At 43.1% G+C, this 19,963-nt stretch overlaps 1 protein-coding gene and 1 non-coding gene across 2 annotated transcripts in view; both read left to right on the top strand.

The window, feature by feature from the left end:
• The window catches only part of LOC100753880 (complement C5), a 95,131-nt gene extending 75,168 nt beyond the window's left edge, over positions 1-19,963 (top strand). The window contains exons 30-41 of the mRNA XM_027423696.2: positions 569-721; positions 4,436-4,498; positions 5,942-6,023; positions 6,511-6,568; positions 10,574-10,676; positions 11,016-11,090; positions 11,200-11,305; positions 11,969-12,052; positions 12,815-12,904; positions 15,647-15,730; positions 18,640-18,778; positions 19,825-19,963. Of these exons, the coding sequence (XP_027279497.1) occupies positions 569-721; positions 4,436-4,498; positions 5,942-6,023; positions 6,511-6,568; positions 10,574-10,676; positions 11,016-11,090; positions 11,200-11,305; positions 11,969-12,052; positions 12,815-12,904; positions 15,647-15,730; positions 18,640-18,778; positions 19,825-19,963 (1,176 nt within the window). The remainder of the gene's footprint in view (positions 1-568; positions 722-4,435; positions 4,499-5,941; positions 6,024-6,510; positions 6,569-10,573; positions 10,677-11,015; positions 11,091-11,199; positions 11,306-11,968; positions 12,053-12,814; positions 12,905-15,646; positions 15,731-18,639; positions 18,779-19,824) is intronic.
• LOC113831812 lies at positions 2,248-2,411 on the top strand. The gene has a single exon (XR_003486866.1). It is a non-coding gene; the product is annotated as a U1 spliceosomal RNA (small nuclear RNA).

Here is a 19,963-nt window from a genome sequence, read left to right as displayed (position 1 = left end):
CATGAATCTTACATTCTAATTGTCAGCAATCAACAACTATAAATAAAAGTGTTATAAATAGACGTGAATGCTATAAAAGGCAAGAAATGAACATTAAAACTATCATAAAGGGATGGTTTGTGGCCTTGCTGTGGGTGTGTTTAAACTGAGACTAAAGTGTGAGAAAGAGATAATCCTACGTATCAGAGGCATTTTTCAGAGTGACCTACCTGAGGATGCATGTGTGCAGAATATGTTGAGAACCCATACCTGAGCCACACTTCCTTCCTGTCCCTGATGAAAACAATGTCCTTCCTAGGGAGAGAGGGATCGTCCTTATGCCTCCACAGTGGGCCCCTCCACTCGCTTCACTCAGTCAGCTTGAGTTTCATCTCCTGACAGTGCTACCTATGACAGGCATTTGTAGAGCTAGCTGGGTGTACACAGCACTTGGGAGGCTGAAGTAAGAGTATTCCAAGTTCAAGTCTACATATCAGAATTCTATTGTCAAAACAAAAGTGGGTTATTTGCAAACTGAGCATGTATAAATAAACTAAATATGTTTTTGTGCCTTGCTAATTATTGATAGGACACAATTAATGCCATCGAGGGCCTGACAGAATATTCACTCCTGGCTAAACAACTTCATTTGAATATGGACATCAATGTCTCCTACAAACACAAAGGTGATTTCTACCAGTATAAGATGACGGAGAAGAATTTCCTTGGGAGACCAGTGGAGGTAAATGAAATATTTTGCAATCAGATGGGAGACTTTAAATCATTTCTCCCATCCTTTCTGTATGTATGCTTTTATTCACTGTTTAAGCATGCACCAAGTACCAGCCGACACATAAGCAGGGTGCCTGTTACATCTCAGGCACTGGTGACTCAAGAAAAAAATACAACAAACTCATGTCCTGTGGAGGGACAGTCATTTAAATAAGAGTCCAGAAACACCTACATGGAGGTGCAGTGGGGCCATCTGATGCAGGCTGACAGAGGTTCTGTGTAGGGAAGGGTATGTCCACACGTATGGGCTACACTGGGAGAATCAGAGAGGGGTAGCCAGGTGAAGAGAAGAGAAGAACCTTCACCATAAGTAGCAGCACACACAAAAGTGCCACTGCAGAGAAGTGAAAGACCTGCCTGGCACCTGCTGCAGGTCCCTCTTGCCATCGGTCTTGCTCATGGACTGCAGCTAGCTTGAACTTAGGTCAAGCTCCATGTCTATTTCCAAGGCTAGATTTTTTTTAAGGGAAAACTCTTAACAGTTTATGAAAACTTCCCAAAGAAAAGCATACATTAGGCAAAGTATATTCTATATTATTATTGCTGCCAGTCTACATAGGCAAATGCACATTTTTCTAATTATCGTGTGTGAATTTAATGCATTTAATATATAAGCAAATGGCAATCGTTGTAACACAATAAATAAAAGACCCAAAGACAGAGATTGGGGTTCAAGCTATAGATCAGGAAAGCAAAGCAGCCAAGCCACCAGAAAACTCTTACCTCCTACAGGGCTGAGGTGTTCCTATTCTCAGCATGGCTGGAGAATGAATGCCTGATATTACTTTGCTCCTGTCTTATATACCTCCCTAATGCTGAGATTAAAGGCGTGCCATCCTGGGTGCTGAGATCATCTTTGTGTGAGTTGTTTCTCTTTAGGACTGGATCAATCTTGTATAGATCTGGATGGCCTTGAACTCACAGAGATCCATCTATCTCTTAATCCTGAGTCCTAGGATTGAGGTGTGTACCACCACCTCCTAGCTTCTAGCTTCTGTGTGCCTGGCTTCTATGGCTTGTGACTGACTTTGCTTTCTGAAACTCCAGGCAAGCTTTAACAAATTATAAATAATATATCACCATAAATAGTCCTCACTGTCTACATGCCCTACAGATCCATGCTTATAAATAGACATGAGAAATAAAGCTTAAGCAAAAACCACAAACCAGTGGCTCATAGCAAAATAATAATACAATAGTGATAAGGACATGGCCATAGACAAAGATCTATGTCAATAGTTAGTGATGCAAACATTCAAATACAGATCTGATTCTCAACTTCCTTTTAGAAAGTTAGATCTGGAAACAGGGCATAGGCATTGGGCGTGGCTTTTTCAATCTGTACTGGTCACATGATATATGCATATGCATTGGTGTCCATATTTTTTCACTCCCTGGGACTCTGAAGGTTGCTGTGCTGACCCCTAGGTTGGGAATGTCTTTTGTCCCAGGGAACATTTAGAAGTCACTGGAGACATACTTATTTGGCAGGGGAGATACCATGATCACGAAAGTGGTTTTCCCAGGTAGAGGTTTATCCGTTGCACTCTGGATGTGCTGACCCCTGCGATTTCTCCAAATTCAGGAAACTCGACTGCATAATTTGTAGGTGTGGGGGACTGTGTTCACGCTGTCCCACCACCACCCGCAAAAAAAAAAAAAAAAAAAAAGAAGTCACCAGAGGCACGTGCCCTGAGTCTATGCTCTAACGAGGAGCTGTAGGTCTCAGCAGCATGTCCTATTTTCATTCCCTGTGCTGTGATAAAATATCCCCACCCCAAAAAATCTACTTAGGGGAGAAAGGGTTCTTTTAACTCAATTCTGGGACACAGTCCATCATTGTCGGGAATTCAAGGAGGCGGGAGCATTAAGCGGCTGTGAACTCGTGTTCGCAGTCCAGTGTGTGAGAATGCTTATGTTCAGCTCACTTGCTCCAGTTTTATACAATCCAGCACCCAGAGAATAGTGCCACCCACAGTAGGCAGATCTTCCTATATAAATTAGTATAATTAAGACACTCCCCTATAGACATGCTGAGGGGCCAACCCAATACAGACAATCCCTCACTGAGATGCTCTTCCTGGATGATGCTAATCGTATCAACGTGACCATCAAAATGAACCACCACAGCCTACTTCAAGTAGGCAGAATTACTTCTCTCTTTATGAGTAATGCTGTGAGGGGCCTTTTGCCAACTTACACTAGGCCCACCTCCGCGTGGATGCTGCCTGGGCCGCTGCTACCCACCTTCAGATTCTCTGCCACAGCTTTTCCTAAAATGTGTTACGTGAAGCAATGTGTGAGATTGCTGACTACTTTAAATTCAGTTAAATCTGTCTTTAATATGTTTGTTACCAAGCATGGTGACTCTGGGAGGAAGAGGGACAGAGATGGCGTATAGCACAGCATTTCCAAGACTCATCACCCCAGAAATGTCCCTCATTCGGCATCTCAAAGCACTCATCCCCTAAGCAATGCTGCTGTGTCCTGTCAGGGACAGCAGGAGAGGTGACCTATTTCCCTAGGTTTACTAAAATTTGAAGGAAAGATTGACAGACTTGAACGTGTGCCAAGCCCCCCTTGCACCACTGTGCTAGGCAAAGAGAAATGAACCCTCAAAGTGTGGCGTGAAGTAGCAGCTGAGGCTTTGGTCTGGATAAAAAACATCTTTTCCATTATGTCCCCAAACTACCGAGTCTGTGGGTGATAGCACACCTCGAGAGAGGGGGGCTGCTTGGGGGAATCCATGTCTTCACTTTCCTCCCAGAAGAGTGGGAAGAACAGCTAAGATAGATTTGCAGTGCAATTAAGTGGAGTGGCCAGAGACTTGGGGTAGCGTTCTAGGGGCTAGGGGGGGGATGCCTGGGATTTAAATTAACACAAGCCAACGAGAAGTGGGAAGATGAGCCATCAAGAAGTGAAAGGGAGGTGCAAAGGGAGAAGTAGTAGAGGATTGAAATGTTTTGTGGCCACTTCAGAGTCTTGCATCTTGATGCTTATGAAAACAATCCACAGTGTGGCGCACACCTTTAATCCCAGCACTCAGGAGGCAGAGACGGGCAGATCTCTGTGAATTTGAGGCCAACCTGGTCTACAGATAGAGTTCCAGGACAGCCAGCTGGCTCGAAAAACAACAAAAAGAGAGAGAGAGAAACAGAAAGAGAAAAAACAATTCCATTGGCACATGAGATGCTAAGTCCTGAACTAAACTCCAAAAGGAATTCATTTTGGAAAAATGAATAAATATCTAGTTTTTACAATGAATATATATGTATGTATGTATATATATATATATATATATATTTAATGAATATCTAGTTTTATATAGAATATATACATACACACACACACACACACACACACACACACACACACAACATTATATATATATATATATATATTATATATATATATATATATATATTTGACCTCTAATGTGTTGCTTTAGTTGGCTTGCTAAGGGGAAGGACTTCCTGTTTACACATAGAAGGGAGGGGTAGGAAGACCCCAGGATCTTTTAGTGCCTGCTGTGTTCAGATCTTCAGTGTCATCCATTTAATTTCACAAGAACAAGAGAGACTGCAGGTCTCCCCCTCCTTTCTTTGCTCTCTCTGCCCTCTATCAAATGATGAGTGAAAGCATGGTTTCTCTGTCCGCCCCTCAGGTACCTGTCAATGATGACCTCATCATCACCACAGGATTTAGCAATGGCTTGGCTACAGTATATGTGAGTATTTGACAGGTACCAAGGAAAGCTGTGTACACACACACACACACACACACACACACACACACACACACACACACTTTGATGGAAATGGAAAGTCACATAAATATGACTTGGATCATTGTGGATGGAGTTTCTTTCCCATCTGGCCCTGAAGCCCTTTAGCACCAAATTAACAAAGAGGCTTCTATTAATTATAAACTGTTGGCCGATAGCTCAAGCTTCTTACTGGCTAGCTCGCTCTTAAATATTAACCCATAACAACTAATCTATATATTTCTACATGGTTTCATCTCCAGCATCCTATCTTCCCAACAGCTACATGGAGTCTCCCCTGGTGACTTCTCTCTTTCCTCTACCCAGCCTTCTCCTCATCTGGTAGCCCCACCTATAATTCCTGACTGGCTACTGGCCAATCAGTGTTTTATTCATCAACCAATAAGAGAAACATATATATAGAAGAACATAAGATTACCATGACTGAAGTAAGGTTCATTTGTCTAATTCTTTCTTGCTGTCTTGACCATTGTCACAGTTTATTTTGGATAGTAACTGGTGGTCCTTGTTTGCATACTCTCTGTGTGTTTGTGGAAATTTTGTACATATTGCATATAGGCATGCAACTGCATTGTGATATTTCTGCCAACAATTGGCTACATGTATTATAGTCTCATAAGACTGCAATAGCTAGTGATGCCATAGCTATCTTAGTTTATAAAAATATACCCTATGATGTTTGCACAATGAAAAAGTTGCCTAATGAATTTTTCTTAGAAAATATCCCTATTGTTACCTAGTACACATATGTATAAATTTTATGGTTGCATGTATATTTACCAGACTCATGTTGTGTGTGTTGCATGGTTCATAACATCTCTCATTTACACATCTTTGTGTATGTCCACACAGTCTTCATTTTCTGAACAGAAATTAACATTCTATTGATTCTTTTGATGACATTTTCACCTTTGGCACATTAATTGTTTCAAGGACTGTTTATGTGATGACATGGAGGAAAATGGGCTGTTTATTTTTCCAGAAATCCTGGTTGCTGTCAGTGTATCTATTTCTGGCAAACACTCATCCAAACACATTTACAGTGAGTTGTTTGCCTTGATAGTGTGTGGAGTTAGGAGAAATGAACTCTTCTTAGGCTAGCTAAGACTAAGGTAAGACATTAAACTGTACAGGCTAAGGAGCAGATGCCTGAGAAGTCATTCTTCCCATCTGACTATGTGGGATTCAGATGAACACTGTGCTTGGCCCAAAGTCATCATTTTGTGTTTTCAAGTTTTTGTGTTTGCTTGGACTGCAGAGTTACTGATTCATTCACATGTACTAACTATGCTGGATTCCAAAAGCCAGTCTCCTCTCTCCTAGCTAGAGTGATGCCCTTTCATTTCCCATGTTACATAGTCTTCTTGTTTGTGTACCCCAACATAGGTAAAAACTGTGGTTCACAAAACCAGCATCTCTGATGAATTCTGCAGCTTTTACCTGAAAATTGATACTCAAGACATTGACGGTAAGATGACCTGCTGTTCTCTGTATTTTGGCTACACTTTGAAAATGTCAGGTAGAGAACTTTGCTAATTAGGAAACCTGTGCCTGTGAGAAGAAAAAAAAATCTTAATCTAGTTATTAAGTAGGTTGGCTTCCAAGTAACCATGACTACCATTTATTACAATAGATGTAATTTTATTAACTGTTACAAACTAATATCAAGTGGCATAGCTGCTAAGCTGAATGTACTCAGGGTTGGTGCTTTAGTACTGATATTTTTAAAGAAGACAACAGGTTGTAAGGCTCAAAATGGAATATTCCTTTGGATTTCTATTGCTTTTGGTGCCAGTAGCTTTAAAATCTCCACAAGTACCAACTTGCAGATCACAAATCATTGTTAAATGTGTTTAGAGACTTTCTCATTAAGGATTCTGTCCAAGCATGCTCCAAAACAAGTAAAAAATAGTCTACTTTCTACTTTGTAATTTGTGTGTTTGTCTGTGTGCCAGCCTCCAGCTACCCCAGCCGCAGTGACTCTGGACACAAGCACATAATAGCATGTGCCAGGTGAGCCCATTTCACAGCAGGGGTAGAGGCTTCCGTGGGCCTTGCTTTCACTGCAGTACTTCAGTGCCTTTTAGTGAGAACTCAGCTGTTCATTTGTTCATTCATTCACTTGATTCTAGTTTTTTATTTTGTTTTGTTTTGTTGGTAGGTTGGTTGGTTGGTTTTGGTTAACAGTCCTGGCTATCCTGTAACTCACTTCTGTAGACCAGGCTGACCTCAAACTCAGAAATCCACCTCCCTCTGCCTCCTGAGTGCTGGGATTAAAGGTGTGTGCCACCACCACCCAGCCAGTTGTTCATTTTTAAATGCAGAATGCAGCAAGAATTCTTAAATAGCTGCTTATTCTAGAGGGCAACTCTGGGTTTGCTCACACATTGTCATCCCTCCTGGGTTTTGTCTTCTTCTGATTCCAATGGTATAATAACCTTTGTTGATCTTTCAGAATGGTAGAAATGTGATACCAGAAAAATTCTCATACACGATTCCTATCTTTTTGGGGGGAGGGGAGGGGAAGGCTGGAATCACATTTACCAGCAAAACCTCCATTCCTTAGAGCCAATTGCCCTCAGCCCAAGCTGCACACTCAGGTCAGAAACTTAAGAAGCACCCAAATGCAGCCCACATTGAGACTGTTGATGTCAACCCATCTGCTGGCAAAACCCTAAGTTGGCCTCTATATTAGCTCTTATTGCTGCTAGGCAGCATCCCGGCTCGCTATAGTTTTGGCTCCAGTCATCATCACCTCCACTGACTCACCTTTATCTTGCCTTTACAAAGTGCCTTGTGAGTCCAACGAATAACCCTTGACACCCCATCCTGAACCAAGTCACATGTGTGATGCCCTCATTGCCACAGATCATCACAGGCTCGGGAGATTAGGATATGAGCATCTTTGAAGACCATGAATCTACTCAGCATAGCCTACAAACTGCACTGCTCACCACAGCCTCCTTCCTAGTGCATGTCTAAAGTGTGCACTGCTCACCACAGCCTCCTTCCTGGTGTGTGTGTAAAGTGTGCATGGATTTTGAAACATACATACTTCCAGGTTTAGTGAGCACAGAGTGAACCGTCGGTAGCAAAGCCAGACCAAGGACAAGTTCCTTCATCTTCCCATCACCTCTCAGGGCCACAAGCCATGTTCTGTCCTCATAAATCTCAACATTGTTAATATCAGGTAAAGCCCAAATCATGTTTTGTTGGTTATACATACATGTAATCATACACGATACTGAAGTACCCAGTGTGGACTGAGAAAATTGGCACAAAATGTATACTAGATTCTAACTGAATGGACTTTGGGGATGACATAGGAATTCCCTGGTTTTAGAAATAAAGGAGGTAAAGAAACCAGAAAGGCCTCAATTCCCTGACCCCCCCCCTTACAGCATCTAAACTACCTCTTTCAATCTATACACTCTAAGACTGTCAATCCTGAGAAGCAGTTGCCCTCCGCTGCTGCCTTCCCAGCAGTTTCTTCTCTATGCCCCCAGCCTTGCACTTCTCTGGATTTTCTCACCGCCATGCTTCATTGCCTGCATTTCCTTCCCTCCTTAATTCTCTCTTTCCTCCCTCCTTCTCTCCCTCTTTCTCTCTCTCCCTCCCTCCCTTTCTTCCTAACTTCCTTCCTTCCATCATCTTTCCTTCCATCACCTTGGCAGATTTTACCCTCTGCTTCTCAAACCTTTCTCCCAGAAGCTTTCTTCAAGCTAGCTGCCATTCCTCCTCTTAAATCCCCTTAGCTGGGGATGAAGCCATGCCACAGCTATCTTTGACACCTGAAATATCTGTCACAGCGGTCTGAGCAAACAGAAGGAGAGCTAGAATCAGTGCACAGGACTGACAAGGCGACTCGTGGAGCTGCCTGGAGAAGAGCTCTGGGATAAGGGGTGGCTCACTCACAGGTAGCTCTCCCTGCAAACATTCCAATGGCCCTGAGCAGAGTATATCCCTTCATTCTCTGCATCTGTCCTAGGAAGCATATCGGACTGTCCTGCCTCTGAGTTTCTGCTAGTTCTGATTGTCCCCAACCCTGCTGTACACAAAACGGTGCTTTCAAAGTCATTGAACTTCTTGGAGGGGATGTCTAATCCCAGTTGTCAAAATACAAAAGAGCAAGTGGAAGCCAGGCAATGGTGTCACATGCCTTTAATCCCAGCACTCAGGAGGCAGAGGCAGTCGGATCTATGTGAGTTCGAGGCCAGCCTGCTGCACAGAGAAACCTTGTTTCGAAAAACAAAAGAAAAAAATTAAAATTAAAAAAAAAGAGAGCATGTGCAACTGTGGTGCTAGACAGCATATCTTTTGGATGTTGTTTTGGTCTTGCTTTGGTTTTTTGCTTGTTTCGCTTGATTTTTTTTAAACAAATTAAAGACAGAGGGTTCCAAATAGGCAGGTGGAAATTGCTTTTGGAACAGTGTCACTAAAGTTAGCTTGGGTGGATTCCAAAGTAACTAAGCAATCCTTATTCATTTAAGAAATTCTTTGCCTTCAAATATTCTCTCCTGATTAAAAAATTGCTAGCACACTGTACAGTCAGAGGCCTCTTTTGTGTTAATTAGTTTTGGGTTTTTTGTTTTTTTTTTAAACAACCTCTTGGTAAAAATCATAGGAAAATGGGTGGGGGTGGGGAAGGATTTCATTTCTAAATCAAAACGCCTTTGGGGAAGATTGCTAGTTTTAGCATCAGGCAAAGGGCTTCTTGGACGAAGGATTTCTGTTGCACCATTGAAACAGTCCCCATGGCAACCAATCATCGAGCTCCAACGACCTTTTCATAGACACTCTCCACCGGGAGGCCCTTTTGCACCCTGCAGACTAGTATTTGCATCTGTGAGCCAGAAATCTCTGCTTCTTCCCATCCAATTAAGGACAAGCTCAGATGTCAAGGCATAGGTCAAAGGCATCCCGTGTACCCTTCTAAATGGCTCCTTTGGTGGGGATGGAGTTACATTTTTATGAGTCAGGGATTATCTTTTTAGTGCCTTTAATTATTGTGATAAATGAGATTTTTTTTAATTCCTCCTAAGAGCTGGTTTGAGTGCTCTTCACGGGTGACTGAGGAAAAGATGTACCCCAATACCTCTCAAGCTCCCCATGCCATCTGTTTCCCTAAGTGGTCCTTTGGGTGAAATCAATTGTGAACTACCCCTACCCTCACTCCCCCACCCCCACCCCTGCCTCTCCGCTCCAGTGTGCATCAGCTTTTGAGAATCTTGAGGTGTGGCTGGAACCAAGGGTCGCCTTGCACCACTAGCTCCTTCCCCGCCTCCTCCTCACCCACCCTTCTCCTCTGTCCACTGGTAGCACTAAGCCTCCTCCTCTCAAAGCCCAAGAGTCATAAAGATGGTTTAAAACACCTGGCTATACTCCTTACAGTGACTTTCACAAATAAGAAAATGATTTGTGGAAATTGCTCAGTAAAACTGGGTCAAGACCTGGATTTCCTGGTCCCCCTTCAGAGAAAGAGAGAGAGAGAGAGAGAGAGAGAGAGAGAGAGAGAGAGATTATATTTTACCCACTTTGCTTTTCCTTAACTTCAAACTAGCAAACTTCCTAGACAACAGAGTCTTTGAAGCCTGGATTCACACACAGCTCTGTTGGAAGCAGCTGTGTAAGCTGTGTAACCTCGGCCAGGGGACACACTCCAGCCCTAACTTCATCTGCTCCGTTCCAGAACAGTGGTGTGCTGGCATTTCTGGCCAAGGAAGCATTAGAATAGAGAGCCCAGAGACCCTCCACAACTCTAACACTCACACATTCTGACCCATATACCATAATACATAGAACCAAACTTAAACGTTAAAGGCTGATGGCAGGCATAGTGGTGCACTTTTAAGCTTAGCACTTGGGAAAGAAGAGGCAGGCAGAACTAGTGAGTTTGAGGCCAGCCTAGGCGATACAGCTCTCATAGTCTCAGGAGAGCCAAAGGCTGCATTGTTAGGCCCTTTCTTTAAGAATCTTTTAATTTATTTAATCCATTTCTCAATCTCTACCATGTCCTAGCTACAAGCCCAGCAGAGAAGAGTCAGCATCTGGGTCCTCCCACGCAGTGATGGATATCTCTCTGCCAACTGGAATTGGAGCAAACCAAGAAGATTTACGTGCTGCAAGTGTTTTCTTTGAGATGTTGTGAATGCTGGGGTTTCTTTCCTACATTATTTCCTACATAAATTTTATGGGCAAATTTATATTTTTTTACCTTAATACCTCAATCTCATACAATCACCCAAAATACTCTCCAAAACAAACAATCTGTGATTTGACTTATGAAAATGAAGCAGTAGTGTGCTCAGGGATTTATTGGGCTCATGCTTCAGCTGAGTGGTGAGGCATAGGCAATGGGGAAATGCAATTAAACTCAAAGATGGGAAAGTAAAATCAAGCTCTCTCTCTCTCTCTCCCCCTCTCTCTGTCTGTCTGTCTCTGTCTCCTCTTTCTTCCTTAGCTTGTAGAAGGAGTGGATCAACTCCTAAATGATTACCAGATCAAAGATGGCCATGTTATTCTGCAACTGAATTCGGTAAGCTTGGCCTCCTGGCATCCCCTCCTACCCTCACATCTTTCCAGCCTGAGCCATTGTGAATCACTCTCCCCCACAACTTCCTTACAACCTTCAATGTGTCAAACAGATTCCCTCCAGAGATTTCCTTTGTGTCCGCTTCCGGATATTTGAACTTTTCCAAGTTGGGTTTCTGAATCCTGCTACCTTCACGGTGTATGAATATCATAGACCAGGTAACCAGCTCTACTCCACTCTGAAGTCTCTGCTGTGTTCCTGTAACTTAAAAATCAAAGGAAGTCCACACATTTTACCAACTGCCGTTCTTAGAGCCACTTAAGAAAGTCCAGCCTGAACACTCTCTTTTAGATACTGCATTCAAATGACTTCATAATCAAGCAATGGATTCATGTGTCATTGTTCAGCTTCTTCCTTTTTAAAATAACTGGACTATATAACTAAGAAATGACTAATGAACAGTAAAATCCCAAGCACAGAGCCAAAATAACAAGGTGGAGGTGGGAAGGTTCTTCGGGAACAGGGACCCTTCCAGGACAGCCAATTCATAATTTAACCCCCTTGGGCCTGGAGCTATAATTTAAAAGATTGACAAAGACAGTCAATCTTTTTTTGTTTTGTTTTGTTTTGTTTTTCAAGACAGGGTTTCTCTGTGTAGCTTTGGAGCCTATCCTGGCACTCGCTCTGGAGACCAAGCTGGCCTCGAATTCACAGAGATCCGCCTGCCTCTGCCTCAGCCTCTGCCTCCCGTGTGCTGGGATTCAAGGCATGCGCCACCAACACCGGCGACAGTCAATCTTTTAAATTGTAAAAGACTCAATGACTACATGTGTTGTGTATCAGCCCAGCCACTTCTTGTGACCGTGTCTCCTTTCCCACAGACAAGCAATGCACCATGTTTTATAGCACCTCTGACAGCAGGCTTCAGAGAGTTTGTGAAGGAACAGCATGCAAATGTGTAGAAGGTAATTGCCTGTTTACCCTGCCTGTCCCTGTCTTAAGGGAATCTTGGGAAGCTGTTTGGCCAAACCATAGTTTCTCAGAAGTAGATATGTAATCTTAGATGACTGAAAAGTAATGACTCCCTAAGATGCTTCCTTACAGCTCCCAAACACCTTGGTGGGACCCTATACAAAAGCAGAAGAAACTCCATCGAGATGGCTGGTGGGTTTCCTGGGGGACATAATAGTTTCTTTTTTACTTTCACCTAATTTTTTTTAGCAAAGGACCATAGTCAAAGAGAACAGAATGCAGGACTAGCCCACCAGGCCTTCCTCTCTCTCCTAATTCTAGTTAATGGAATTTTCTGTCACTTCTCCAAGTTTAACTTGAGATCAAAGGAAGCCTTTTTGGCAACTCACCAAACTCATCAGAAATCAACATCATTTCTCTATGAGTCCAAGTTAGTGTTGGTTTTGATTGTTTGCCCATCTATTAGGGTTTGCTTAATTGTGTTTGTTTTGTTGTTTCTGGTTATTTTTTGTTTTTCTACTTCTTAGGTCCTTATTGTACCAACTTATAGCTAAACCTTTGGCTGCTGGTTTATCTTTTGCCTTATGTAATATTTCACTTCATGGAAGAAAGAAAATGGACAGGTCTTAGGGATCTAGCATTTGTAAAAAATGATCCCAGATTGTCTCAGGGCTCATTGGAGACTGTCTACGTGCACAGTGAGTGCCTGCTTCAGTACAGTCAGCTAACTCTCAGCCACTCTCCACACAATCTAGCTGACTGTGGGCAGCTGCAGGTGGAACTGGACCTGTCCATCTCTGCAAACACCAGGAAAGAAACAGCATGTAAACCAGAGATTGCATATGGTAAGTGAAGACGTTCAACAGAGTTGACCATGAAATTTCATCAATACATGTTCAGTTAGAAAGATGGAACACTGCACATTAGTGACATTGTGTGGATACAACATTTTGGGGGAGTCCCTTGAAGGAAAATGTCATCAATTTTTAGCATTAGGGTACAAAGTTATATGTTATTCAACAAAGAAGTATGATTTTTCATTGATGATAATTGGAGAGACAGGTGTCCAGCAAAACATTTCCCTTGCTAGGTCCTTCTGAATAGATATATTATGCTTATTCCAAGAAAACTTTTGGAAAAAAAACACAGAACTTGGGGCTTAAGGAATTGCTCAGTGGTTAGGCGTGTATAGTCCTCTTCCATAGACTCTGAGTTTAGTCCCCAGCACCTATGTCAGTTGGGCAGCTCACAACCTCCTGTAACTCCAGATTTAGAGATCCAAGCTCTCTGGCCTCCGTGAGTACCTGCATTTGTGTGCATCAACACATACACACACACACACACACACACACACACACACACACACACACACACAATTTAAAAATAACAGAAAGAAAGGAAGGAAGGAAGGAGGGAAGGAGGGAGGGAGGGAGGGAGGAAGGAAGGAAGGAAGTAAGGAAGGAAGGAAGGAAAGAGGAAGGAAGACCACAGAGTCTTAGGATTTCAGCTGTGTGTTCTTCCAGTGAAGACAATAGAGTAGGAGGAGAAAAAAAGCAAAGGTTTTTTTTTTTATATTTTTCTTTAAGGCATAGAAGGGCTACTAAATAATTATATTTAGATAGATAGAGAGAGAGAGAGAGAGAGAGAGAGAGGTGGGGGGGAGTTGCTGTCTTGGGACTCTCCTCATTTCTCAGTGTCCGGAGCTCAGATCTAAGTTTCCGTGGATAGCTGTCCCTGAATAAGAATGGCCTCCATAGGCTCCATACATTTGAATACTTGGTCCTCAGTTGGTAGAATTGTTTGGGGAGGAGGCTTCAAAGTTTCAAGAGTCCTTGCTAGTCCCAGACTCTCTCTCTGCCTCCAGCTGGAGGTGAGATATAAACTCTCAGCTGTTCTTTCACGGTGCCTCTGCTCTGCTATCATAGGCTCTAACTCTGAAGCCAGAAGCCACAAATAAACTTTCTTCTCTGAGTTGCCTCGACCCATGTATCTTATCACTGCTATAGAAAACTAAATAAGTAGGGGCTGGAGAGATGGCTTGAGGATTAAGAGCACTGGCTTCTCTTCCAGGGGATCAAGGTTCAATTCCCAGTACCCACATAGATATCTATAACTGTCTATAACTCCAGTCCCAGGGGATCTGACACCCTTGGCGGGGGGAGGGGGGGAGAAAAAGGAAAGAAAAGAAAACGAAAATGGCTCCTTTGTCTTTGGAGTTGATACTGTCCGTTGTGGTGTGGGACACCCTTGCCTGCCTTTGGAGTTGATGCTGTCTGCTGTGGTGTGGGATACCCTGCCTGTCTTTCATTCCCTGTGTTTATTTCAGGTGCTTCTGGCTTGGGTTGAGTTTTTTGGGGGGTATAAAATCGTACACTATCATTTTTAAATTCCTTCAGAAAGAATGTTGTTTCCAAGTTTAAACACACACACACACACACACACACACAGCTGGTTTAGCTTTTTTGTATGCTTTGCTGGTGGTTTTTCACTGGACATCTGAGTTCCTTTTCCATTACTGTGACAAAATACCTCAATAAAAGCATCATAAGGGAGAAAGGCTTCATTTTGGCTTCTTGTTCCAGCAGAATAAAGCCCACCATGGTGGGAACACAAGACTGCAGGTTGGGAGGGCACATTGCATCTGCACTCAAGAAGTAGAAAGGGAACAGGAAGTAAGCCTTGTCTATAAAGCTGTAGGACCCACCCCCAGTGACCCATTTCCTCTGGGAGGGCTTTACTTCTTAAAGATTCCACACCCTTTCCAACCAGCTGGTAACCAAGCATTCAAACACATGGTTTTTTTAGATGATTTATTTATTTATTATGTATACAGTGTTCTCTCTGCAGGCCAGAAGAGGCCACCAGATCTCACTATGGATAGTTGTGAGCCACCATATGGGTGGTGGGAATTGAACTCAGGTCCTCTGGAAGGACAGGCAGTGTTCTTAACCTCTGAGCCATCTTTCCAGCCTCAAACACGTGATCTTACAGAGAACATTCACACTCAGACCGCAACATGAGTTCCATAAGGCCCTTAAAAGCAGCCAGCAGTTCTCAACCTGTGTGTCATGACCCCTTGGGGTCGAATAGCAGATATTTACATTAAAATTCATAACAGTAGCAAGATTAGAGTTATGAAATCTTATTATAGGGTCACAGCATTAGGAAGGTTGAAGGCCACTGCTCTAGAACATCAAACCCTGGCACTATTTACCAGTGAAGAAACTGAGGCTCAAGGAACTTAAATGTTTGCCCAGGGCCATGAGGGACCTAGTGATGGGAACGGAGTGGCCCTAATCCTGCTGTTCCTGCCATCTCTGTCCACAGAATCTTCTCAGCAGATTTCCTCACACTGGAATGAACTTCCTGTGTTTCCTTCCTTTGAATTCATCTTCACTTTTCTTTTTTAATCTAACGATTTGGCCGAGGGATTTGGGAAGATCCATGGAATAAATGAGATCCACCCTAGGGTGCCCTGATAACTGCCATCCACATTCCCCATCTGATGACAAGCCCTGGCTCCTACGGGGTGGCATTAGTGGTGTCTGTCAGAACTGCTTCATCCTGTCCTGTTTTGTCTTTACCAGCTTACAAGGTTAGGATCACAGCCACCACTGAAGAAAACATTTTTGTCAAGTACACTGCAACTCTTCTGGATATTTACAGAGCAGGTGAGATCTCCTCCTCCCCCTCGGCATTTAGTGTACCTTACCAGCCAGACACTGTAGCAGACATGGAGGAGAAGACTGGAAAACAGTCATGGGGCCTCACCTTCATGAAGTGTCTATTTCTCCTTGAATTCTCTTGTCACTGGTTTCAGCAAATGTTTCCCATGTCTGCATAACCATCTTAGCCTTAGCGTTTCATTTAAGTTAATTAAAACACACCTTTTATCACATTTACTCATTTGTACATGTGTGTGTGTGTGTGTGTGTGTGTGTGTGTGTGTGTGTGTGTGTGTGTGCATCTATGGCATACATGGGAGTCAGAGGACAACTTGAAGGAGTTGGCTCTCTCCTTCCACCATGTGACACCTGGGCCTTGAACTTAGGTCATCAGGCTTAGAGCCAAGTACCTTTCCCTGCTGGGCCATCTTGCCGGCCCTTAAAAGACATTAAAATGAAATAATTATTTATTAAGTAACTTGAGTTTATAGCCTTGTTTATATCTCCAAACAGCAGATTTCTCAGTTGAGTAGATATACATTCTGTAATGAGTAAGACTCTAAGTCTACACTGTAATATGATTTTCTTGATGTGCATCTGTCCTGATGTCAGAAGATTCTTGGCTCTTGACTAGCATGCTCTAGATCAAGCTAATTTTTTTAATAATCTTCCCTGGTTTCTGTTGTCTGCTGTCTCATTTGTGTATCATTGAGGATCACTGGCCCCTCTTTTTTGCACTGTGATTGCCATTCTGATGAAATGGTTTGATCTTTCCACTCTCCAAATTTTAAGCACTGTTTTTGTATGATCGTCGCATCGGAAGCAATAATTAACCACATCTTTTCTTTAAGTTTTAAAACGATATGGTCTTACCGTGTAGCTCAGACTGGCCTTGAACTCACAACCCTCTGTATCAGCTGCCCACATGCCTGGCTCAAAGGCATGTGCCCCTTCCTCTGGCTGCCATTTGTCTTTCACTAAAAGAATGAAGGCTTTTTTCTCCTGAGAAATACAAATTGTTCGTTTGTTTAACACCAGTGCTCGCTTGGTATCCACAGACACCCAGATGGCTCTGATTTCACGCCAGTATCGGATGGTCCCTAAGTCACAGCCCTTTGTTAGTGTCATTTCCTCTTTGTCCTATGGATTCTGAAGATTAATTCTAGTAAACTTGAAAGGCTAAACAAATTTTTGGTACTTTGTCTCCTCATCTTGGATGTTCACTTCAATGCTTATTAGAAAATTTGAATTCACATAAATACCAGAAGCCCCCATGCTTCCTGCTTACACAGAACCCATTTAGAATCAAGGTATATTGACAAATTTTTGTTTCTATATATTCAAGCATGCTAGGAGCAGGTGAGAATATTGGGACAAAAGAAAGGGGTTGTGATTGCTGAAGCTAACTATTCTCGCTCATCTGAACTCACTTGAAAATTTTCACTAACAAAATGTTGTAAAATTTAAGAGCCAGTGTAGCCTCACTGTTTTCTCTAACAGTGGCTGGCTTGAGGTTGCTGGGGATGTGACTCAGGCATTGCTACAACAGGGAGCTGTATCCCTGGATAGTCTAAAAAAACTAGTCTGAACTAGTGTATTATGCTAGAATCGATGTTACTAGAAAAAGTTATGTATGCAGCAATGATATATACTTTACTGACAGGTTCAAGAGTTCTTCAGGCTTTAACTGTTCAGGAGACCGTGTCACAGTTTAATAGCTGAATAATGGCACTTAATATTACAACAATGAGTCAGGTGCAATCCCTGACATTTCTCGTGTGTCTGAGAACTAAGACATGTGGAACAAAACACTGGAGTAAAAATTCAGGTGTCCGTGCTGGGGGTTGGCCCAGTGAGTAAAGTACCACTGCTCAAGCATGAGGACTAGAGTTCAGATCCCCACCACTCATAGATAGCCAGATACAATGATGCACATCTGTAAGCCCAGTGTTCGAGCTGGGTGTGTAAGCAAATGGATCCTGGCCACCAAGTCTAGCCAAAATGGTGACCCCTTGGTTAAGAGACCTTGTCTCCAAAACTAAGATGAAAAGTGATACAGGAAACATCCAAAGTCAACCTCTTGCCTGCATAAGCACATACATATAGACCAGAGAGAGACCGAGTAGGGGAGGGAGGGAAGTGAGAAGAGAGGGACGGGAGAGGGAGAGATTGGATAGGTTAAGGCATAAAGATATGAAAGAAGTGAGGGAGGGGCTGAGTAATCAGTGTAGAAGACCCTGAGTCAATCTCTGTTACTGTTACTACAAAGGTAGACAAGCAGGGCTTAGCTGATACTGTGAACCCAAACATATGTGAAACTCAACAGGCTCAACATGGGGAAGATTGCATGCTGGGTCGAAGCAGCATGTCCTGGCTACTTCTGAATCCTTTTGTATTCTCCAAGTTATCTTCCATAAAACCTGCCGTCCCTCCACATCACATGCTTTTCCAGAAAGCTGACCATTGCCAGCTACCAAATTCATCCCTAATTATGTATATAACACCTGGAGATAAATACTGCACAACTGTTGAACAGCAATCCTGGATCTGAGAAGTAATAACACTTAGTCTTACTTTGTCCTCAGCACTTTTCATGTTAGCCGTTTAATCTCCCTATAGTTCTGCAGTAATATTGTCATGCTTATTATTCAAATGAGGGGACTGAGCCCTTACTACAGGGAGCATGAACCAGTGACCAGAGCCACACAACAGGAAGTGGCACTGGTGGGGTTTAACCCAGACAGCCTGACTCCAGAGTCCCCCCTCAGTCACAGGGGGAGTATAGTATTAGCTATTCGCTATTCAACAGTATTCGCTATTCGCCTCTCATGGCCATGAGGAACTGGGCAGCACAAGAGAGTTTGTGACTCTAACATTAGAATGTGGCTATGATAGCACTCCTGTGCGTCTCTTAGGTGATGCTGCTGCTGAGAAGGACTCTGAAATCACCTTCATTAGAAAGATGAGCTGTGCCAACGCTGATCTGGTGAAAGGCAAGCAGTACTTAATCATGGGCAAAGAGGCTCTGCAAATCAAACACAATTTCAGTTTCCGGTAAGTCACCAGCATTTGTAGCCCCCGGTCTCTTCTCCAACCTGAGTGTCATTTTCTCTTAACTACACTGACATTCCATTTGTGCCTTAACTTCAACTAACAGTGCATTATGAGTATCTAGAATTCCACAGTGCCTAAAGCCTTGACTGAGAGCTGAGACATCCAAGTGACTCAACCTGATGAGGAACTAAGACAGTGTGTCCACATCCTCTAGTCACCTGCCCGCTCCCTCAGTGTGCAAAGAGTCCTAACTGTAGAGAGAAGAATGTTTAAATACACACCTTATTATCTGGACAGAGCTGGGCTTGAAGGCAGAGAGCACAACTTTGTCAGGAAAGTGCTTGCTATGCAAGCATAAAGAACCGAGTTCAAGCAAGGACCAGAATCAACATTCAAACAAAATAGACATTCAGGACTGGAGAGATGGCTCAGTGATTGAGAGCACTGGCTGCTCTCCCAGAGGCCCCAGGTTCAATTCCCTACACACACATGGTGGCTTCAACCATCTGTAACTGTAATTGTGGGGGAACTAATGCTTTCCTTTGGGCTCTGCAGGTACCAGGATCACATGTAGTGCACAAACTTTCAGTCAGACAAAACACCTACACTCATAAAATAATAATAAAAAAGAATTTAAACAAAAGCCAGGCATGGTGGTGCACTTGTAATCTCATTGCTGGAGAAATGGAGACAGATGAATCCCTGGGGCTTGCAGGACAGACTAGCATACCTACTTGGCAAGTTCTAGGCCAGTAAGAGGCTTTGTCTCAAAAAATACAAATGTAGACAGTGTCCAAGGAACAGCACCCAAGGTTGACTTCTGGCTTCTACATGTACATGCATGAAAGCACACACATACAACACATTCACACACACTCATACACACACACCACATTCACACACACACACACACACACACACACACACACACACACACACACACACACACACACACACACTTGCCCACATCTGATCTCTTCCCAAGGAAGAGCTTTCCTCTGGCTGTGGCTGGCCTCACCAACACTGTTTCCATTTTGCCTTGACAGGTACATCTACCCTCTAGACTCCTCCACCTGGATTGAATATTGGCCCACAGACAGGACTTGTACATCATGTCAAGCATTTTTAGCTAATTTGGATGAGTTTGTTGAAGACATCTTTTTAAACGGCTGTGAAAATGCCTGA

Source organism: Cricetulus griseus, chromosome 6 (assembly GCF_003668045.3).
Source record: "Cricetulus griseus strain 17A/GY chromosome 6, alternate assembly CriGri-PICRH-1.0, whole genome shotgun sequence".
Classification (NCBI taxonomy): Eukaryota; Metazoa; Chordata; class Mammalia; order Rodentia; family Cricetidae; genus Cricetulus; species Cricetulus griseus.
Note: the sequence above shows the minus strand (reverse complement) of the source record. Positions and strands in the feature narration are given on the sequence as shown.